The 24,185-nt window shown below is 41.2% G+C and overlaps 1 protein-coding gene across 1 annotated transcript in view; it reads left to right on the forward strand.

Moving 5' to 3' along the window:
• The first annotated feature begins 8,736 nt into the window (after window positions 1–8,736).
• The window catches only part of NKD1 (NKD inhibitor of WNT signaling pathway 1), a 115,278-nt gene continuing 99,829 nt past the window's right edge, over window positions 8,737–24,185 (forward strand). The window contains exons 1-3 of the mRNA XM_052797380.1: window positions 8,737–9,218; window positions 9,354–9,386; window positions 9,604–9,761. Of these exons, the coding sequence (XP_052653340.1) occupies window positions 9,194–9,218; window positions 9,354–9,386; window positions 9,604–9,761 (216 nt within the window). The 5' untranslated portion in view covers window positions 8,737–9,193. The remainder of the gene's footprint in view (window positions 9,219–9,353; window positions 9,387–9,603; window positions 9,762–24,185) is intronic.

A 24,185-nucleotide genomic window follows, 5' to 3' on the forward strand; every position in this document is an offset into this window, starting at 1 on the left:
AATTGGGGGCTTGTTAGTTTTATGCAAATCCCAGAATTCCTGTAGCTTCTATCATGTATTTGAAAATACACAATGTAAAAGGACACAGAGCACGGAGCAGAGCAGCAAAGTGGAACTCCATGGGTTATCTTCGCTTCATTCAAACTAGTGCAGCCTATCTGAATGCCATAATTATGTCATTAATGCCATAAGAAAATGTTGCAGAGGTACAGTGAAGAGGCCACATATACAGCCCACAAATTAGATCAATGTGCAACGTGCTGGGTAGATGCAAAGTCTTATAACACTTCCAGTTAATGGTAAAAGAAAATCAGAGAAGTATAAATTAAATGTGCAAAGAGTTTACTTGGTCATCTTCTATCTGTCCATCTGGCAGGACTTCAGATGTTTCCTTGTAGGAGTGAAGACGACTTTGGTTTTCAGCTCATTTAAGATAGTGCCTTATCTGTATGAGTCTTGTGGCTCCATTGGATGTATCTTGTAAGAAAAAACTAAGTGAAATTTGAAAACAAAGCTGCTTTTCACAGCAAAGTTCAGAGAAAATAGGTAAATAACAAGGACCATTTAGATCAAGCTGTTTGTGCTGTGCTGGTCGCAGCACTACAGTTGAACTGCGTTGGTGATTTGTGTTTTTCTTGCAAGGAATTCAGTGCACACAGGGCTCGGTCTGTGTCTCATCACCTGGAAAGCGTGTGTGTGGTGCTAGGCAGTGCTAACGCGCTCTTTACTTCTGCTGCGTGCCTCCACCTCCCTAGGTCCATGTCTGAAATGAGTCTATTGCTGATTGAACAACTTTGGTAAGCTGCACAAATGCTGAGCATTGAGCCAGGAACATGTTTTCTGTGCCCCTTGGGTGAAGTTACAGAGAACCTGTAGTTAACAGTTTGGATCTTTTCTGTTTAAGTCTTGTGTAATTCATCACCAAGACTGTCTGTAGGCTACAGGCAGCCAGGGTCTGCTCTGTGTCCAGTGGAGCAGTAACACGCATATTGAAATGGAGAACGGCTGTTGTCTTTGCCACCGCTCCTCACCTCTATCAGTCGCTGTATGCCTGCTACATCACAAGCTTTGCATCAACACCATCCCTTAGGGTACACAGAATATCTGTGGGGAAAATAAGTAGTAACCAAAGATTCCACGTGTAAGCAACTTAAAAATAGACTTGAAGGTTTATTCTGCTGTATCTTAATGTTCAGAAGAAGGCATTCTTTTACAGCCAAGTTTATTTTAGAATGACACAACACCTGTGGCAAGTTACTGGTGCCAGATTTGTACAGTGACATGGTGGCCCAGGCATATTTTTTAGAGCAAAGTTTTCTTGCCCAGTATGACATGGTTATGAGTGAGTTTGCCAAAACACTTTGGAATTCTTATAATTCACACAGAGCTTAAAAGACAGTTTTACTAACATTTTTTATCCTTTTCAGATATCTATTAAGTTAAACACTTCTTAGACTTACTTATTTGTAAGCACAGCAACAACCCTGTTTACTACAGCAACAGAACTTCAACAAACTTCATGCTTATTTTGAAAAACCAAGCAAAGCTAACATAGAAGTGCTGTGCTGAACTAACACGCATTGAATTCAAGCCTTTCACATTTCATGAGAGTTTTGCAAAGGCTATCATATTGAAAATCAGGCCTGGGTGTCTGTCAAAGTCTGCAGTTTCAAATCTGCTGGTTCCAGAGATGGAACCTAAATACAAAATATAGGTGCAGATCCTGATTCTTACATTCTCTTTCCAAAGTTCACAGCTATGTCAACATGTAACAGTATAACTAAGTGTATAAGAATTTACTAGGCCATAGCTGTAAATAATAGGATGGTGACCAAGCAACTTTCTTTCTCCTTCCTCCACTCCTCACTGTGGGTTGCCACTTCGTCAGAAGTGACTTTACACAAGCAGTATGCTCTGTGTGTAAGGCCTGACTGGTCTTTTTCTGTTCTCATGCCAGTTATTTTTCTAGACCCTTTTCTTAGAAAGAGAAGCAACAGCAAGTTACAAAATGAAAAATGGAAATAAAAATCCAGCTTCTTGTAGTTTAAAAAAACTCCAACAACATTGAGCAAGCAGCAGTAAAGTGGAGTTGCTCAGCTGGCTTATCTGACAGTAGCCATTTGCTTTAATGCAAGACACGTTTCTTTTGTCCACGTGCAATGAGTATCCTCTAGAATGGATACCAAAAGTAATAGGGAATTGTATGATTTAATGGTGACCCTCAGTGCCATGCTTTGAACAGACCTATGTTGTCTATATTGTCAGCTGTCAGGAGTGGGGCTCTCTTCAGTCATCAAAGCATTTAGCAGAGTTTACAGTCTGCTGTTTACATCACTGGCCAGTACTTTACTCTCCTGAACACAGTTTAACTATTCCACCACCCCTGTGATGAATATTCTTTCCAGCAGCAGCAGTCCTCACCGCCTTGGAACATTGTTTTTGGACACAAACATACACAAGTTATTAGAACACAAGATCAAAGGAGGTGTCCCACTGTCTTCCTTTCAACGCTCCCATTGTGTTTGTATGCTGAAGCCTGCTAGAGAGTTAGAACCAGAGAAGGGGGAGAAGGGGGGAGGAAACCTTTGTACAAAGGTACTTGTCACTGAGAGAAGCCCATAAAAGATGATGTGAGAAAAGACACCAGGTGGAGTATGAACCACCCTTATTGTTAAGAAATGCAAATAAAAATCTTCTCCTATATTAAAACTTTCTTACTTGTCATTTCTTAGATGCTAAAGGAAAGGTTCTGATTATTGAAGTCATGGCACTACTTTTTACTTTGCTTCTTTTCTTTTTATGTGTAGCACACTGTATGTGATGTCGGCAAAAGTTATTTTTCCTCTTCCTCTGCATATTGTTGTAGTTGTTAGCAAATTTCATCTCAGCAAAATATCCATTGGAAAAAACCCTCAGAAAAATCACACTTTAAAATATCTGAAGGATTACCTTTTTTATGAAGGACATCCACAGTGTTTCAGATTTGTAAATAAACTGCAAGTTCATTTTATTTGGATAGGAACTGTGTTTTCCTTTGGGAAACTTTGGCAGAAAAATTCCTGGTAATTCTGTATGATCTTTGAATTCCTTCTGGTGGATCTCCAGTCAGATTCCAAGCAAACAGATTCTAGACCCAACACCCATTAAAATCTACTGAAAAAGACAGTTGCTTCTAAAGTGCTGGGAAAGCCCTGGTCCAGCTTCCTTGGCTATAGATACATGGTAGCAAGAGTCTCTCACTTGTGTTAGGCATCATCTGTTTTGTTCAGCTTTCCACTTTTCTGATGAGCTGAGGTCTGGATTATTGAGCTGGCAATGCAAAGTCCTTTGAGAGACAAGTTGCAGGACAAAACAGGTGACAATTAGCAGTTCACAACAACAAAGTGTTTCTAACAGAGAAGTCTTCCAGCTGCACCAGAACTCAGGCCTTCACAGAAGGCAGTTCCTGACACGGACTTTCAGAGTAATAGGTGGCGAGAACAAAGATTAACCTGGCACAAGCCTATATCCTCATCATTGTGGATTCTTTCATTTTAAGACTTCTTAGATTAATTTCCCTGAATACAATGCAAAGAAGATGTGATACTACCTGAAAAGGAGTATTTTAACGGAGGCAGTACAAAGGATACCTAGCTGTCTCCTGGTTGTTGTGGGAAGCAGCTCATCTGCTGAATCAGCACTTGTCACCCTGAACTACTAACCCTTAAACCCAACAGCTGTCTCTACGTGATGGGTTTTCTTGGCTTTGAAGAGAGGTGAAAGAGAAAATACTTTGATGATGGAAACTATATCCACTGGAGTAGGGAGACATAGTGTTTTAACAGTCTGGGACTATGAAGTTTGCCAGGGTTTTCTCCAGCCGATCATCACAGGCTCTTAGAAGAAGTATAGGGATAATCTTGAAGAAGGCCTGGAAAAATTTCTCATGGTACCTGAGAATGTGCAATACCTGGCACGCTTACGGAGAAGGGCAAGTGATGTAGTGAATGTGCTCATTTGTGATAGACATCTTTCTGTTGCACAGACACTGTTTGAACTTGCTGATCAGTCTTTCTTCCCCCTTAGGGTCAGGGCAGTTGCTGACATCCTAAAAAAACCAAAGAAAACCTGTGAAGCAAGTAGGTTTGGAGTTGAAAGGATGCCACAGTGCAGACTCATGCCAAAGCTTCGAGGCAATAAGCCAAGGCTGCAAAGTTGCTAAAGCTAGTAGGTGCTGACATGCCAGATTGCAAAAATGCCTGAGGCAAAAGTGCTGAAAAAGCTGCCAAGACCATAGGTACCAAAGACAAAGACCCAAAAGCTGAAACAGTGTCTTGTGACAGGCATCCCATTTGTGTGTGTTGGGAATGAGCGATCAAAGCACTCATATGGTCACCAAAACAAAATTTAAATGTTATTAAAAGGATCAGTCATACCTGCAAGAGCAGGATTGAGACCCTAAATACATCAGCAGGATAGTAATTGAAGCAATTGTTGAAGAGGTATTGTTGCTGTGGGCAATTCTTTGTTGATGGAGTAAAAGGGGATCGATTGGAAGGTGGTTGAAATGGAGGTTGAGTGAGGTTTGTGACCCTCTTTCTTTGTGATTTTTGAGAGTGATGAGGTTCAAAATGCTGTATCAGTTGGATCCTGGAAATCTTAAGAGCTTAGATATATCTCAAGTTGTCCCTGACAATGGTGCTGAGAGCACCAGAAGCATGTTTAGAAACATGCAATTATATATGTTTTCCCTTTCACAACTGAGCAGCCTTTTCTAAAAACACTTCTGTAAAATATAGACATAGATTATTTAATGTAGAGGAGGAGCAGCACAGTTTGCGCTTTGCTGCCTCTGTGTGCACAATTTTTTGAGAATTACGTGTTTTTTTCCTTTAAAAAGTACAGTTCAACCCTCACTTCTGCTGGAGGTGGTCTAGCATGACCTGCGTGCTACTTCCAGGTGGAAGAGTACAGCACCCATCTAATACTTTGGGAGGCCAATGCCAGATTTCTTTCATTTTCAGTTGGATGGGAACATGGTAGAAGAGGGGAGGAAAAGGAAGGAGATAAAGCTGAAAAACTGGAAAGCGGTATCCTACCACTTACCCCATTACTCAGACAGGAGAATCAGTGTGACTCTTTCACCTATCATGTGTATTTGCCCTCCTCCCTCTGCTCCTGCATGTAGGAAATAGCAGTGTGGCAGAGCGGGTGCATCACTGCTGTCCTGCCTTGGGCACCAAGCAGAGCCCCGCTCTTCGGTGGGTGTCAGTGGTTCTGGCATGTGGCTTGTGTGCTGTGCAGGGCTGGGCCTTTTCCACTGGCCGTATGGACTTTCTGAGTGTGTCAGCAAAGCCTGCATAACGGGGAGGTGAATCTCATCAGCTATTTATGTTTGCTATGATAGGCTACATCTGTAGGTCCGCATATTATGTGATGTCTTGACTAAATTTACCAGTCTAAAGCCAGGTATGCCATTAGTGTGTAGTGTAGTATTTCTGCCCTGGCCTCTAAACAACTGTTTTTAGGACACTTGCTTTTATGCAGCCTTATACCATGTTTAGTTATCTTAAGGTACATGTGAATCTGAACCCTTTCAATGCTGGTTTATTTTACCATACGCTAGGCTAGCATTTATTTTGCCCGCTGTTCTGTAGCTAATATGCAAATACAGAATCAAACTAGACATGTGTTGTTTTGGCTGATATCATTGCATAGAAGTACTCCACTCTTTGTCTGGACATCAGAACAACCTTCAGTGGTACACACAGGGTTCTTCTCAATCTAACTGATGATATAACTCTTGCTATTGCAAGTATTGTCATTAATTTTACTGTGCTGTTGAATATTGAAAATTAATTCCCAGAGTGGTCTTATTCACTCGTTCCTTGGCTAAGATACATTTATTTCCTATCATCAACTAGTTTATATTATATCAAGGTTCAGAAGGGTTTTCTGTCCTCTGAAGAAGTAAAGTGTAGTCAGCACTAATGAAAGGGCAATGAATAATACTCTACGTCATGGCTTTCAGACTTCAAGAATTCCACTGGGGTCACTGGGTTGAATTAGAGACCCTTTAATCATTAGTACAGTTTTATGAATGGTGTACTTTACTCTGATATTTTACTAGACGTCACTACTTAACACAATTCTGGCTCCATGGAAGGCAAAACAAAAGGCTTTGTGTGCCTCAAGGTCCCTGTAGTTTTGAGGATCATTATAATTCTACTGAGTCAAATCCTGAGGTCCCTGTTTAGTTGTTATACCCTGCTAAATCCTCTTGAAATCAACTGGAATTTGTCTGGGCAAAAACACGCTAAGAATCTCAAGATTTGGCCCTTTAAGAGTAGCTAAAGCTTTCTCTCTCCCAGGTGGAGGAAGAAATAGCTGCAGTTGTGATTCCTACTCAGTGTAATGTAACCAGCTTGTATTTGTGTTACTCCTGTGCCCAAACATGGCAGTCATGAATCCCATTGTGTGCAGAGTCAGTTACTGACATTTGGGATTCTTGTGTCAGATTTGCTCTCCTGTGAAAACCTTGGTTTTGCATGGTACGTTATTGACTGTAACTACAAAGGGCTTGCTTTAAACTCTTAACAAATATTGCATATGTGAAAGCAGTACCGCACAACAGTGACTGTGTTACAAATGCAAGTCCCTTCCTTCATCACTGTAACTGGGACACAAGTGGACCTCTGTAATCCTCTGTGAAAGCAAAGCCTTCTTCCCCCAGTCGCTTGTTCAGACCTGCAGAACTCATGACATTTCTAAGGCCTCGTTCCCAAGAGCTGAATGATGGGAGCACCGTTTCACAAAATAAATGAATAAATCCATACCATTTGGGGGGCACTTCCACTAAGGTGTTCTCTATTTCTCCTAAACAGTGAAGATAAGTGATATCCCAAATAAAGCATTTGCTGATGAAGTTAAAAAAGGGTACTCGAGTATATGCCAAGCTGAGGAGAAAATAAAATTGGTATTACGATTTCAAATTTCTTAATATGCATCAGAGAGTTTTTTACAAGTTTTCACAGTCTAGGTGAGGCTTATTCCCCTCTGCTTCATCTAAACCACTTTATTCCCTCTTGCTTCTCCCCAAAACAAGAGGCAATCTTCAAAGGAACAAATATGTCACTTTAAATACACAACATAAAAAATGGGCCAAATAAATTATTAAAATACATAAAAAAAAGATTCAGAAAAGATGCATGTTATTAGCTATTTGACAAGCAATTGATGCTGTTGCAATGGCTGCATTTCACAACGCAAGTGTTTTCTTTGCTAGACAGATAAATAGTTGAAATAATGTGAGAAATGACTTTGCAGTCATCCAAAGAACAATTTGGCTTTAAATGGTTCATTTAATGGCTTTCCACTGGCTGTGCTGCGCAGTCATTTCATACCAGACCTTCACCACATCCATGTGCTTTGGAATTCCTTCTAAAAATGAGCTCCAAGCCTGACCCTCCTCTCCGCGTCCCAATTCCCTGCAGAAGTGTTATACATATGCTTTGAATCTCTTTTTCAGATGAGCTCCCAAGTCTAAGTCCTTCCTCCCTGTGCTTGAAACGTATGGATTTGAAAGCACAGATGTGGCCTTTAAGTTTTTGGACCAGGCCCATCTGGGTCACTCCCTACATAGTTTGACTAGTAGTTTCTTGAGTAAAATTCTCAGAAGCCTTCATTTTTTCTTGTTCTGAACCTACTACACGCTCCCTTTTATCTCTCCTAGTTGAACTACAAGGATCTCGAGGGAGATGTGATTTTCATAAACAGAAAAATAATGACCAGCCAGAGGAAGGAAACAAATTTTTAATGTCTGTGAGAATTGTCTGTATGAAACAGCAAGTTTCCTTTTAGTTTATTCTATATGTAAAAAAGATACCATTCATAAACTGGAAAAGAAGGGGAGATTATTTTTAAATCTCATCTACTCAATTAATAACAATAATAATAATAATAATAATAACAATAATAATTTTAAAAAGCCGATAGAGGCTTTGTCCTCCTGCTGCCAGCATTTTGAATCACTGCGAAAGGCTTCCGGATCTGACCCCGAAAACTGCATTTTGGCATTAAGAGTGACTTCAGTAGGATCACTCGTGTGCGCAGAGATGCCCGTGACAAACAGTTTGCAGGACTAAGTCAATAGAGCAACTGCTTTTCCAGACACGCTTCGCAGTGAAGATACCGCTAAGTAGGAACACGAGGGGTTCAGGAGCGCTTCGTCACCGCATCCGAGTACCAGGGGTGATGGCAGGCAGCTTGCGAACATCGCAAAGGGCGTGGGGGGCGTCCAGCGTCCGGATCCCTCCTGCACCCCGAAGGGGCGGCCGAGCGGCAGGCGCAGAGTCGCGGCTGGGAGGGAGACCCTTCGGCCCGTGCGGGAAAGCTGCTTTTCCGCGACTGAAGGGGGCGGGCCCCCGCGGGCGCGGAGAGCGGCACCCCGCAGCGCCGGCTTTCAGCGGGGGTCCGCGCAGCCTGGGGGGGGGCGGCGCTGCCCGGCGGGGCGGCCCCGGGAGCCCCCGGCCGAGCCGGGCAGGGGCGGCCGGCGGCAGCGGCGGCCGGCGGCAGCGGCCCGGGCCAGGAGCCGCCGGCGGCGCGGGGCGAAGCGGGCCGGCTCCGCGGGCGCGGCCGCCGCGGGCGAGCAAGGCGGGGGCCGGGGCCGGGGCGGCGGGGGGCAGTGCGGCGCATTGTCTGCCCGGCGCCCCCGGGGCTGCGCGGGGAGCGGAGCGGGGCCGGCCCCGCCGCCCGTGCCTGGCTGGAAGTGAAACGCGCCCCGGCTGCTCCTTTTTCTTTTTTCTTTCTTTCCCTTTTTTTTTTTTTTTTTTCCTGTGGAGCCTCCAAAAGGCTCACTCGCTCCTTTCATCTGCCGCCGCGGCCCAATGGGAAGGCGGAGGCTGCCTGCAAGTGGTCTAATCTCAATGAGGTGTCAATCATGTTCCCCGGTGGGTGAAGTAAGGTCTTTTGTAACCGCCTCTGTCTTTGGGAAAGAGAGGAGAGAGGAGGAAGACTGGAGCGGAGAGGGGGACGCCGGACCGTGCTGCAGGAGAGGAACTGAGATTCGATCTCGCTTGTGCGTTAGCAGGGAGAAGCGGAGCACATGGATTTCTAAACACGCTGGGATTTTATATATCTACAAAAATAACAACAAGCGAGCCTGACCCTACCGCAAACAGTCAAATGAATCGTAATTGCAGATCAATGCAGAGAGATGGGGAAACTTCACTCGAAACATGGTTAGTTCCTTTCACTTGCTACTTCCTTAGCCCCTTCCCCTTATTCGGATTTTACTCGGTTTATTGCTGTGATTTTATACTGGTGTCTAATGATCTTCCTTTATTATTCCCCCCCCCCCCTCCGGATCTGCCTAGCTGCCGTTTGTAAACCCAGAGAAAGTCCAGAAGGTAGGGATGGCTCCTTTACTGCTAGTAACTTTGAACGCCTTCCCCCAGTCCGGGTGGCTGCTCCCGTCCCCCTGCCCTCTCCCCTCAACTTTCCGGCGCGGTTTGCCCGCTGCGTGCCCCTCCCGGCCCCGGCCCCGGCCCCGGCCCCGGGGATGGCCGCGGGGACCGGGCGGGCTCTGCGGGCGACTCAGCGGCGGCATTGTCTCCTCTTTTCTAGGTGATAGTTTTGCTGTGAACGCCTCCCTGGCTCGCAAAGGGCTGGAGGACTGGATGGTGAAGCAGAAATACTCCGGGGGCAGCAGCAGCGGAGGCAGCAGCTCGGGACTCCAGCAAGGCTGCCAGCACCGGGCTGTTTGCAGGCTCTCCAGCGCCAGGGTATGTCAGCTTCCTCGCTGCCCCCCCCCCCCCCCCCCCCTTCTTTTTTAAATAGGGAAAACCAAATGCTCTTTCTACATCCTTCTGTCCCTCCCAAGGGTCGGTTATGCAAAGGAAGGGTTTTCTTTGCCCTAATGCTGCTCCAGGGGGCTGCACCGTGGGTGGTTTCCTTCAGTCCTTTGATGAAGTTAGGAGCTGCAGAGCAAACTTGGTGCTTGTACAAAAGCCAGAGGAGTAAGGGGACCTGTCTGCTACTGTCTGAGCAGTACGATTAGAACAAAACTCTTCACGAACAGGAACAGAGAATCTCTGGGAAAAGCCCAGCACCCTGCTAGTGTGCACGAGCTTGTGAACCCTGACTGGTGCACAAGTTTGTCTGTGACATTTTGGCAGAGGAATTCAGGAAAGGAGAAATCCCTGAAGAGTGTATTGTTATTTATTTGCTCTTTGCTAATAATGCGTGGCTGACTTTCTCCGTAAGAGTAACTGCACATGTCACTTGTCCTGGCTGTTACCACACTAGTCACTTCCCACCCTCTTTCCTCCTGTCCTCCCATGTAAAGCTGGACTGGAGGAAATGAGGAAATGTTTAAATTGCCTTTTTTTTTTTTTTATGTTGTCTCTTTAAGCAAAAAGACATGATGGGAGGTAAACAAAGTTAACAATTCTTAGATGTAGTCCTCACAGTGTTTCAGGGTATGATCCAGAGTTTATTGATGTTTACTGAAAGACTCCCGTTGACTTCTGTGAGCTTTGGATCAAGCCCTGAAAGCTTCATCAGTGGAAAAGTAACCTGAGAGACGGGGAGATCGGAATCTGTGTTTCCCAGCAAGGAATGTTGCTCTGAAAGCACAAGCAGAGCAGGGCCACCAAACCTCCTGCAGGCTCTTCACTTTGTTAGCCACCAGTTTTATTGTCAGAAGCCTGGACTTCTGTGTCTCCGGAAAAATTAACTCATGAGTGGAGAATAGTTCATTTTAGGTGGGGTGTTGAAGTGTGTAGAAGATGTGTAGTATGGGAAAAGCTAACGATGACTTTTTAGATTCCACCAGTATTGTATTTAGAGGAGGATAAATTGTTTGGGAGTCAGTAGAAGTAAGGCACAGAGAGTAAGATATTGATGTAAGTGTTTGTAATTGACGAGTATAATCACTTCACATTCAACTTGCAGGTATGGTTGGTTGAAGTGATTTTTATTGAGCTTTACTTGGAGACAATGTGTCCAAAGAAAGAAGTTCTCATTAATAATGGTACATACGTGTATGATACAGATGCAAAGAGTAAAAACATGTGCTTTTAATTATTTTTCATTATCCCATTTTTGTGAGTGAAGCTTTTTAGATGTGTTCTACCTTTCACGTATATATTTTCTGGGAAAGAAACTCAACTCACCAAACTAAACATAGGTTTAAAATACAAGAGTTAAAGGTCAAAACCTCTGACTTTAGTTTTGTGAAATGTATTTTCTTCCATAAAGACAGTTTGCTTTCTGGAAAGAAGAAAAAAAATCTTTTGTCAAAGATACTTTGCTATTCACAAAACTCTTCTTCAGTTTTCAGTTCCATGAGGTCTGCTCAGCTGGAATGACAGTAGAACAGTATTTCTCTTCTTACTCAAGGTGTCCTCCTCATGATAGCTTAGCAATTAGCAAGCCATTAACTAAAAATTACAGTTCTAGTACGTTATAAAACTGCAAATAGGTTTAAGTATGTTTAAAAGCACTGCTCCCATGAGGCTTTTTACTGTCAACCTGATAGAGCTGTTTCTGAATGTTTGAAAAAATTCGCAATTTATTGCCTAATATATTTGGTAGTATCTGTATGAATATATACCCTGCTAATTGATTTAGTTTAATTGTCATCCTGTCACAGGCACACTGTGACAGCTACATTAAAGTTCCTTTAAAATATGAACTTTTGGTAATATGGAAGGATGCATTTCTAATCCTACATTGGAACCAGATGTGCCATATGTACAGTCTTTTTGACAAGGATTATGGAGTCACAGCTATTGACTCTGTAACTGAGATTGCATGACTGTTTCTCTTCTGAGATCTCTTTGATCTCTTGTATAATTATACCAAGTACAAAGCGAATTGTAGCCTAACCTCTTGGCTCTTTATTCAGCTCAAGATGTAGAAATACTAGTCACTTCTACTAATAGTTAGTCACATGGGATTGTGTGGGACAGTTGTGTATTCCCCAGTAGTGTAGTACTGTTGCACTTGAATTGACCAAGGGCTCTTCTCCTTACTACTTCAGATTTCCTCCTAAAATGTTCAATTAGCTTACAGGGCTCTGTGGAATGGTACAATTTCATTGTGTCACAGCTGAAACTTTGGCTTCTCATTAAAACATGTTTTTTTCCCTGAAATAGCTCCCAATTGCTGCGTTTATGACTTATGGCAGAAAGAGTTAGATCAAACACTGATGAAAAATATCTGCATTCAGAGAAACATCCAGTTGAGTTTAAAAAAAATAATGGTCCTAGAAATAGTTTTCCTCCTAGGAATCCTTAATCAGAGTTTTGTTGGTGGTGGTTTTATTAGTATGTAGGGCCCTATTTGGTGAAATCCAGTGTACCTCCAAAGACCTGTTGATGGAAGAGGAGAGCACTCAGTTGCTTCCAAGTCTGAAACGTCAAAGATTTGAATTGTTTTGATTAGAACTTGAATACAATAGTGAAATTTGACTGACTTTGCTCTATATAAGCCAAAAATTCTGTCTTGGCTGTAGTTGGAAGGCTGTTTTCCTCAAGAACAGAGACACTGAATTGTTTTGTTAAGGTTAGTCATCCAGGGGAGATGAGACTGAAGTTCAGGGGGATTCATGTAGCATTTTATAAAGAGGAATGAGTGACTAATACAGGAAAGCAATAAAATTTCATTTATGCTCCTCTCTAGAATGATTGAATTTACAATAGTCGTGGAGGAGGAGGTCTTTACATCAGTTCACTCAAGGGGTGCTTGACACGAGGAGGGTTCAAGAATACAACACCTTTTCTCTAACTGAACTGAAGTTTTGAGAGTTTCTTGGTTAGAGCAGAATTCCCTCAGCTGTCGTGTCGTCCATGTCGTGTCCCGTCCATCCGTGTCTCCCCCCTCCAATTCACTGGAAGAACAGTAATTAGTGTCCAGCTATTGCCAAATGCATCAGTCATCTGAGAAGGATCTCATAGTAAATTGTTGGGTGAAGGCATGAGCCAGGGGAAGGGGAATGTATCTGAAATAGGCACTTCTGGTGTGTATACAACTTTCTGTTCTGGGCTGAGCTCTGATCTCATGAAATTGTTGCCACCCGCCCAGCAGGCGCTGCTCTGCTCTAAATGTTTTAATTACTGTGGAGGCTGAGGGCTGGGTTGCAGCCCTCCACATCATGTAGAATTAAAGAAAAAAGCAATTCTGTTGCACCCATGAAAATATGAGGTCCAGAGTCATCTTCTAGTTTCAAAGCTAATTGAAACCACTGGGGCTGTAAATCTGTTAGAGCAACTGAATACGCTTCTTTTGCTGCTTTACGAATGAGTTAACTTGTGCCCAGAAAGGTTTTTTGACACTGTGGATTATCCTGTATAATTCTTAAGTTTAAATTTATTCAGTGTGTTTACTTTTAAAAACTATTTTTGGAGATCAACATTGTTTGCAAATATTCATGTATTTATTTATTTAACTGAGAAGTAGTTCTATGCTAGAGGGTAAAATATTAAATGTGACATTTGCTTAGCTCAATTTACTTTTATCTTCAAAGCCATAAGAAATTTTACTAGTTTCTTGCATGTCTCATTGAGATCTGTGCTTGGGATTGGAAAAAAACCTTGTATTTTTAATTAAATTTCAAACCAGCTCACAGTGAGCCAAGTTGTAAGTAATCATTTTAGGTAGAATAGAAAAGGCTTTAGCTTACCACTTCTGCTGGGCTCTTTGGTGCTAGTGATCCTTATGTTCAACCCTAATTGATATTAATTAGAGTTGAGTATCTGGTCTGGGAATAATACAGTGTGAAACGCTGAGGCACATCACTGCTTCAGAGGTGGGGCTTGTTCTCCATTTGTTCTGTGCCTGTAACTGCCAGTGACATTAATGGGCATTCCTTGCATGGCTGAGAGCAGACTACGCCAGTGTCAACTCCACTGCTCCTCTAGCATGATCTTTCTTAAATTAAAAAAAAAAAAAAAAAAGCCCTTCCCAATCCTCCACTATTAAATAGCATGTGCGTGTGTGCATATAAAAATACATGCCTTATGGAAGACACAGCTGGGTAGGTCATTCATCCAAAATGAAAATAATAAACAGGAAAGATACTTTTTTAGTGGTATGTATGTACTACTGCTTAAAGGCCGTTGAATTGGAAGATTTAATTGTAGCACTACTTTGGGGTCATCGCATGGGTAGAATGACATTTGAAAGACTGCCTTCTTACTGATACAGTGGCAAAAGCAATTAAAATTGCCTTGGGTGCTATCTTGTGTAACTGCTTGAAGTGATCTTTTAAAATGAAATATTTTCAAGTACAGTATTGTATAGATAATTATTTGTATTGACTCTGAGGATTAAAAGAAACAACAGACGCAGCAGTGCTAGATACTGGTATGACTAAAAAAATATTTTGATACACAAGATACTGTGTATGGTATTTAAAATAAAATTGCCAAACTTTGTATTGAAAGAGAGAAGCAGAATCTTATTTAGTGTTGAAATTTGGTGCCAACAAACCAAGATAATTTAATTAGTGGTGCACACAGTATATCTTGACAGCTCTGGTTTGGGAAAATTATAATATGAATATTAACAATCAAAGAGTCTCTGAAAGTATTAGTGCCATGGTGATGAGATTAGTGAATTGGCCAATACTGTAGCAGAAAGCTGGATTCCAAGGGAATTATCCTTGAATGATACCAGTTGGTTCAATTAAAAGCCACAATTCAGTTGCCATATGGAAAGTGTTAGGCATCCTTACATGGTTTCAAAGCTATGTGCCGGAGGTTAAATTGACATATGAAGAAAAGCATAAATTAAATATTTTGTGTTATGAAATTAAAAGTTGACTTTGCTTGAGCCATATGGAGGAGGTGGATGGAAGACAGTCTGTATTTCATCAGGGCTTGTTTTATAGGTGTTTCAGATTTAATGTGGTGCACTTTTAATTTGGCATGTTGATTGGAAAGCTGAATGGCCCATGAAGTTTCTGCAAACAATCTCATTAAAGTAACTTTTTTTTGATCTCTAACAACCCTCTTTGTCCCACCCCCTCTAAAGTGGAGTTACTTAGGTTGATGTTTGTAAGAAGGAAGCGTGTTCTGTGTAGTAGCTAGGTGAAGTCCTCATCTAAGCAATACAATCTATGTCTCTTGGGCTATTGATAGTCCCTCTTGGCTTAGTGAAACCTTAATTCTTCTGAATGAGGCGGCCTTGGTTATGGAGTACATTTTCTTCTATAAATTGGGATGAAAAGTAACAACAGTATGTTATATTCTTTAATGACTTAAATGTTAAATAATGTAGTCCAGACTTTACACTAAAACTTTGATTATGACAAAAATGGGAAATTTGTAGCACATGATTGTCGACATATGGAAATGTTCTTTACAGCAGCATTCATTAACAGAAGGGTTTTCTGTAGGTTATGTGAGATCTGTAATAAGACCCAGGAGGAGCTTGGTAAGTAGCTGTTTGTAGGCACCCTTCAGAAGAAGATCTTGGTTGACTTTTATGGTTTCTTTTGAATTGGGTTATGAATAGAGGAGAGAGAAGTCTTTTGAGTATTGAAACTTTGTAAGAGTTAGTTTTTCCAAAGTTGGGAAAATAATTGTTTGGTGATATTTAAATCAAAATGGAACATTGCTCCCTGTGCTGCAGATGTTGGCCTTTATAGAAATCCTTGTGGATGGATTTTGCTTCCTGCATGTCAGCATCAAAACCTGGTTGGAAAGTAAATGGTAGATGCTGAAATGTACAAAATAGTTGAAGTATTTTTTTGTAACTAAACCACATTTCTAGTTAATATACTAGTTGCTCTGAATACTCAGGAGTTTTCAGACTATGTGATATTTATAGATATCTTTTCATGGAAAATGAGGTATAGTTTTAGTTCAAAAAATTAATGTGAAGAAACGGTCAAATAGACTTTCTCTGTGAATTTATTTAGTCATATCTGCCAACACTGGCAGCAAAACTAAGCTTGTATTTACTCCTACAGAGTAACTACAGCTATGGGAGACTGAGTTGGACTGTATTCCATTCAAGAATTATTAACCAAGTTCCAAATGCAAAATCTTCATTGTGTCTGATTTCTGAGCCAGCAAAGCCTGTTTGTGTTGGAATATCTCATGACATTTGTCTTGCAATGGTGGAACACCAGTGGTGTTAGCTGTGGTGAAAAGGCTGTGCCGGTGCAGATATTTTTACTACTGCGTAATCTAAGAAAGAGAGGAAATGACTTGTGCAGGTTCAACTATTGCTATCCTGGTCTCTCTGCAAGGGATACATCTGCAGTGCATTTGCTTTTTGTAGACTTCTGGATTTATTGTCATCAGGGCTATATGGCATATATTTTGTCTTATAATTTGCAGAGTAGCAATGACATTTCTGAACATGTGAGAGATACTTTTTTGAGTTGGAAAGTCCTGTGTAGTTAGTGTCTTGCAAATACACTGCTGTCATGTAACCTCATGTCCACTGTTTAATAAGGACCAGTCCATTGGCTTGCCATGGGAGTTGGCATTCCAACAGGCTTATATCTGCAAGTAAGTGTTCAGCCAGATTTCTTAATACCTATATGTGTGCATCTCACATGATGTGGTACGTGCCCATCATATGTGAGAAATACTTCTGTTTTAGTCATACAGAATCTAATTGTTTGTCGATACCGGGACATCGTTTGAGGAAGGGAATGATGCAGTGTCTTGTTGGGAGGTCCTATAACAGCTGTGAAATTGAGTACCACTGGTTTTGTTTGTGTGGTGTGGCCTATTGTATATTATAGGGCAATAAATGATCCTATTGTTTTAGTCTATAAAACTTCTGGTGGAGTAAATCCTTTTGCTCTTCAGAAGACCAGACTGTGGCCACAGGAGACTGAAATGCCATCAGTGCCTGAGAAGCTCCTCAATGGCCAAGAAAAGCCCTGTAAAAATACAGCTAAAAGATCCCACCACACTAACCCCTCAGCAGGGATAATGGAAGACCCTGTGGTTCCCTGGTTCAAACCAAGGTCCCTGCCAAACATAAATGAGAAGGAGTTGTCCCTTAAATCTGACGCTGTTGTTCATAAAATTTAAGACTCGTGAACAAGACTTACCGGGCAAGCAGTTTTTCTGCTTTTTGTCAAAGCTCTGATAGTTTGATAATTTTCTCTGATAAACCTACTTGATCTGAAAATTCAGTGGAACTCTGAAACTCTTCGAGCTGACTGTGAAAGGGTGTCTTGCTTATACCTTGAAAAATGCTATCTACCAGTCTTGCTTTTGTTTTTAATGGGTTTGGATTTAAATGCAGGCTCAGTGGCACTGGTCCCTTAAATCACTTGCAATAAGTATCCTTTGAGAATGTGAGATCCTTCCTTAAAATGTGGGAGGAGATCAGTTATGTTTCTAGCAAAATTTGCAGCAGAGAACTTTTAAAATGGCTGGGATTTTCAGCCATGTATCCTTGGACATCACACTAACAAATGCGGGCAGTGTATGTTGCTTTAGCTCAGGGATGGATTGGCATGCGGTCAGAACAGTCTGTGCGCTGTCCATCCAGAGAAATACTTTGTGTTTTGTGATTAGGGTGGAATTTAATGCATTTGGGGGCATTACTGTGGCAGTTTTTAAGGGATTAAGTATACTGAGGTTCCTATTAAAGTATAACATTGTGATTCAAGATCTGTGAAGGAAAATCATGCATGGGTGTTTGATCTTGGGGTGCAGCCACACATGCTGTGAGGCACAAAATAAGGGGATAGACTCAGTAGGGAAGTGACAGAACAAAGTACTGTCTTGCAGGAGAAATGGGATTTGGGAGCAGCCTCGCATCTTTTGATGCATACTCTGATGCGAATGATGAGTGGTATGGAGGTGACAGATTTGTCTTGGGGGAGGAAGGAGAATGGTGGGTAGTGTGTTGCATTGCCCTCAGAGATAGTTTGCTGTCTGATTCCCCAAAGACTTGATAGTGCTAGGTAAGGACTAAGGCACTTCTTGTTGTCCTATCTTAAAAATCTTTTATAATTCCTGGATGGTTAGTTTCAAGACAGTTAGGTAAAGAAGGTAGTAGCTGTAAAGCTAAGCCTTCTGTATTAAATGCATATAAAGAGCAAATGCCTGTTTGGGGGAGCAGGAATTTTCTCTGAGCATACAGTGCCCCAGTCCTGAGCTCACAGAATAACAAACAGTCTCTGTATTGCATAAGATGCTGCGGTTAAGCCTGTATCAGTGTTTCTGTAATAAACTACTCTTTTTGAAACAATAAATAATAATTTTGTGAACTTTCCAAGTCTCCCTCTGTTCACATAGTGTACGTGTGTATAGACTACAGACACTCATTCCCCTAGAAAGAGAGAACATCATAGTCTACAAACAGAATATCTGTCATTCCAGCTGAGCAAAGGTCTAAGGCAATAACCCAAAATATCCTGGAAGAAATTCTAAAAAGCATTGAAGAAATCAATCGTCTGATCCTAGAGGAAGGTCTTTGATGTAATCCTGGTAAGTTTATACTGGGAGCCTGCCTATTTCTTTATGGTCAGCCCTAGACTTTCTATATGAAAAGTGGATCAAATAATTTCATATGCTCCTGCTTTAAAAAAAGATGGTTGATAGTTTTCTAAAGCGTACACACAGTTTAAATGTAGATTGTGGCTTTTAGCCGAAGGCCAGGTGGGGAGGAAAGGCTTTTCAAAACAAGTACTTACAGGAAAATAAATAATACTTTGATATTTTTCCCATGGAAAAACTGTGCCTCATTTAGCCATCCCGAATATTTAATTTTATTTTGAGGATAAACTTTATAGGTTATCTCAGTTAAAGCCATTTTTATTCATGCAAAGCTTATGTGCAAGGTCTTGTTCCTGATGTGGATATATATGTAAAAGGAGTTTTTCAGAATACCATAAATAAATTACTTTTAAAGGTATATTTTAAACTAACTCAGTGTAGTTAGGTAAGTCTGGTTTTATCAGCTTGAAAAATTCTGCAATATTTCTCTGTTATGTTTTGATGCGAAAGCCCTGCTGTAATCGAGGGGAAACTTCTCATTGCTTTCAGTGGTTTTGTATCAGGTTCTCTGCCACATCAGTGGAAGACAAGGGAAGGTTCAGGTGGTGAGACTGCTAGTCTTTTTATCTAGCAGCAACATTGCTGGTGGAATGGCAATGTATTTTCCCCTACAGATGCAGATTATCATCTGATCACTTTATGACAGGTTCACAAAAGTTTTTTCCAGTGGTACTGCCACTTAAATTCCCATTTGTAATTAGCAATGTAATTTTGCAGACGGGTTTAAAAAGCATGTTTGGAGAGAGGCTATTCCCACAGCACTGCTTAATACCCATTAAAATACCACATTTTTATTGTATGAAGGTGTTTTTTATCTAATTAGGTTGGTTTGTTAAAGTATTGCACCACAGTCTCATTCTTTCTTTTTTTTTTTTTTTTTTGTTTTTTCTTCTACTGTAAGGCTGTTTTTAATCATTTGTTTGTGACCAGTGGGAAGCACACAAAATCTTTAGCTCTGGACTAATGCACAGCATAAAGAAGTAAATGAGTTCTCTTCCTGCCTAAGCTATTTCACAGGGCTTTTCTTTGAAAGGCAGTCGCTCTTGGATTAAAACATGGTGACGTGTAACAGAAAAGAAAGAGAAAACACCAGCATTTGGAAAGGAAGTATTGCATTAATTGATGCTCCATAGACTTCATTAGAATTTGGTCATCGACCTTACCACGGCACTCTTTTCCGTATGTGCTGTTGGATTTCTTTTTTTAAAGTGCAATTTAGAAAAAAATGAATGAAATAAATTTTTGTGAGGACTGTGTGATGAAAGTCAAAAGTATGGCACACTGAAGTAGCTCTGTGTCCTTGGACATTTGCTGTTATCCAGGAGGGACTAGCTAGACTGCAGCATGCTGGTGTTGCCCGTGCTTAGTCAGTGAACATACATGTGCTGTTTAAACACAGAATAAACCTCTGCTAAACCAATTTATCCTTAATCTATGGCCACCTCTGATTTTCCCCATTTTGGAAAGACAGAAACTGAAGACACTGCAGCGGGAAGCCCCCTAGATTTGCCAGTAAATGAATAATGGGCAATGGATAATGTCCTGTGGGAGTAGCAAAGAGACTGTGAGGTCCCTTATTAGCTCTGCAACAGTAATCTGACCCTCCTCATGTGTGTTTCTGATGGCAACACTGACAGTCCTGGTCTCCTCAAAAAATGAGGAGAATTTCACCACCACTGGGGAAAATAGGAAAGCTTGTCAAATACCGAAGAACAGAATGGTTAGACAAGGAAAACGCTAATGTCATGCCTTTAGGGGTATGTTTTAAGCAAGGAAAGAGTCCTGGCCTACTGTACAGTCAGAGTGTCTCCTAGTATCAGCAGGAGCCCTATCCAAAGACAGGGTGAGGCTTTCTCCTTCCACGCTCTCAATAGACAGGGCATCTAGTCAAAATATGCTGTTATTGTGTATCAATTCCAATATCCAGTAGTATCAGGAATGGATAACCAGTTCTGCCCTCAGTTAGAAATATGTACAGAGACTTTTGAGAGGCGTGCCAGTCAGAGAGACGTGCCTCTCTGACTGGCAGATCAGGGGCAGGATTTGGCTTTAAATTGTGTTGGCACAGCTTACTGATGCTGGTGGGCTGGGTGCTAATAGCTGACGGCAGAACTGGGCGGAGGGAAGTAACTCAGCTGAAAAAGCAGTCTTCTGATGTTCAGTCTCATCTGTCTGTAAATGGGGGGCGGGGGGAAGTGCGTGTTACCTGGTCTTAGCCATCCATAGCCAAGAATCTTTCTTCTCATGATGATGGTGACTACCAGTGAGTATTTTGTGTCATACCCGGCTGCACGCCAAACTATATTCTAAGTTTTGTGCAACACTGGTTTGCAGTGGCCCTTCTTGCAGGGTGATGCCTGCCTTCTGTGTCAGTGCTGCTTTGTCCTGGTAAAGCACCCTTTCTTCTGTTGACCAAGTTCTGCTTACAGCAGGGTTTACCCAAACTTCACATGCCTGTTGGAATCGCATGCCTGTGCTGTACAGAAGGTGAAACAGTACGGGTTTTGCCACACAGTTTTTTGACTGTATGCTATTGATAGGACAGATTTTGGAGTGAGTGATCTTTGTGGAATATAAAGGGTTATGTTGTTGAAGTTACACAGGCGCCAATCTACTGGCACACCGCAGGTGATCTCAGAGTGAATGTTGTTTAAAGCGCCTGTCCCACGGTTTCACAAATGTGCTCTGACCAGAGGATGTTTTTCTAACTTCAAAGGGCTTCTCAGGCTGGCTCGGTGCCTCACAGACTGAGTCCACAATTCCTCTCTGCTCGTGATGTGTTCTAACCATGTGTGATTTTTTTGGTATGTGATGTTTTCTTAAAGCGGCATTGACCTGTGTTCAAGTGAAACTTGCTCTTAAGCTTGTAAACACAAACTTGTCGTGTGGGCAGTTTTCATCTTAACCTGATGTGTGTATTTGTTTTAAGAGCAAGAATAGACATCAAAAGGAGGAGTAATTTATAGGAAAAGAAGAAAGAAAAGAAATAAACTTGCAGCAGCCTTTTGAGTTGCACCATCCAGAGGCTTTTGCTTGAAGATCAAAGTGTGGGTCCTTTGCTGGCCGTAAGGAGAAGAGCGTATTTCCACCTGGGCACTGCTAGTGTTACAGTAGGTTACTTTGTCTAATATGTGCCTCTGCACAAGGGGTGTGCAAAGGGGGAAAGCAAGGCAAAAAGGAGTAGAAAGTGGAAAGAACCTAGGACACTTATCAGTGACCCAATTTTTTTTTCTTCCCTCCCTCTTTAGCAATCTTATATTAAAATAAACTTTTAGGAACATGATTGTATGTTTTTAAATATTAAAGGGTTTTTTTTTTCTGTAGTACTTTGTAATATAGTTTTCTGAAGGGGATTGTTTTCAGGTTAATGCAAAATACACATTCTTTTTAATGCTGAGAATTAGAAATGGCTGAGTTTTTGTGGGCCAAATTCTTTTACTGTTGAAGTCCATTAACTCTCCATTAACTCTGCTGAGAGCAGGATTAGGCCCTGAAATATCTCCTGAGGTACACTGTGCTACATTAGCTATGGTTGTGAATCTGAGAAGATCTCGTGTTCCACTAAGTAAGTTGCATTGGTAGGCACTGGTTTTGCAATGTTTGTGCATTCATTAAGGCTAGAAAAAGTAGGCTATTTTGAGGTTTTAAAGTCATCATTTTTAGTTTACTGTTATTACTATTATGGATGTTTCTTAGTATATTAAAAAACCCAAACCAACAGCAAAACAAATCCTTTCTTCAAAGAAAACAATACCTTACACACCAGACCATAATACTTTCTGTTTGCCAAGTGATTGAAAAGGATCATCTGCTGTGGGCATAAAACATCATACTGTGAATGGCATGCCGTGAGCAATATCTCTCAGCTGTGCAATGAAGTTTTTCTCCTCATGACTAACAATACCACAATCTAGCACTTAATAATTAATCCAGCTTTCAGATGCAGCTTGATCCTGAGGCCCTCATCCAGACGAGATTTTGGAGAAGTTAGTGATGTCTAGGACTTAAACCCTAACAGCAAACAACCTGTGCTACCCTGCCATCCCATGGTTATCGACAGGAACCATCCCACCACGTTTATTTTGGCTAGTTTTAAAGCAGGTGGCCAGGATGAATTCCTAGTTTCAAAGTCACAGCTGCTGCTTTGAAATTGTGTAAGAAGGGCTTTGGTTTCTTAACACAAAATAACTGAGCTGCTGTTTGGTATTAGAGCATCATTATTCTGGGAAATGCACTCTTCATTTTAAAAATATCTTCTGTATGGAAGTTGAAAGTTTATACCTCATGATTCTAAGGGCAAAGAGCTGAAAAGGTTCCTTGTTTGACTGATGATTGTATATACTTAAGAATTCCTCAGTGACTTGAGTGAATGGAATCTGAAGGTAGTATTAAAAATTAATTGCAATATTAGAAACACACAGTTACTGCAGGAATCTCTTGTTTGTTGGTATTAAATAATTGGGAGGGGGGATTTTTGGGGTAACTATAAATTAAGATTTTTCTCTTTTAACTGGATGTCTTTGTGGCAGTTACCCCCAAAATGTTATATCTTTATCATTAAATGAATTAAAAAGACCAAGTTGGCTTTATACCATCACAGTAATGATGCTGTGATTAAGTAGAAGGAAATGTTCCATTACAAATCCACATTTCCTCTCCTTGTAAAATTTTATTTTAAAATGAGCCTTCTTGGGTGACTTTTTCAGTAGCGTCAGCAACAGTGTCAGCAGAATGGTGAATTCGTGTCACTGGAAGTATAAAGAGAATTCATGAAGGAGTTTGTGTTAAGCATAGTTTTCTTTTTTATAAAGAAGGATTGTATTCACTGTGGTTTTTTTTCTTCTTTTGTATTCCTTCCTACCTTATGATATTATAATGTTTTTTGCCTACATTCAAAATTTCATAGATATATATTTATAAAAAATATATGTCATGTAAGCCTTTTTCTAGTGTAAAAGAAAGTACATTTTATGCAAGGTACACAGCATGGGGTTTTCTGGGCCTTCAGTCTCATGTGATCCTGTCTCACAATAAATATATCAAACAGGAATGAACAAAATGCAATCCTCTCAGACTGGGTGAAAATGCGCTTTTAAGAAAGAAGATGAAGGGGGGCTGGTTAGAGGAAAGGCTAGACCTTTCCTCTGAAAGGAGGCCTGAAAAAAGTGAGCAGGCAGAGAATGGAGTGTTTCTTCAGCTTATGTAGATAGGCTTGGTAAAGGATGGAAAGGGCAAAATTAGGGTTTATTTGGTATTGGGGACACAGTCAAAGAAATGAATGCAGGATTTGCATGCATAGGATGTAACAAAATTGTTGACCTGGTTGTTAAGGGGAAGGGATGAGAATAGGCATGTCAGAAGTACAGGCAGTACAGAGAGGACATCTTAATCCTTTTTGCTTCAATCATAAACCAATTTTTGTTTGTATTTTTATCTTGTGATAGTAATTACTAGTAGCGCTCTCATCTGTTGGAAGCTGCATGTTCTAGTGCAGCACTTCTTAGATTTATCCATTAACAAGTGGTGCTGGACCATATTTTATATATAGGTATATATGGCAGAAAGTTCCCTACTAAGTTAAAGCTCTCAGTGGTTCAGACACAGACTTACTGTGCAATCCTTGCATTTCTGATAACAGCGTGTGCCTTTGCTAGCTGAGTTGGCTAACTG

The sequence above is a fragment of the Harpia harpyja genome, chromosome 9, assembly GCF_026419915.1.
Source record: "Harpia harpyja isolate bHarHar1 chromosome 9, bHarHar1 primary haplotype, whole genome shotgun sequence".
Taxonomy (NCBI): Eukaryota; Metazoa; Chordata; class Aves; order Accipitriformes; family Accipitridae; genus Harpia; species Harpia harpyja.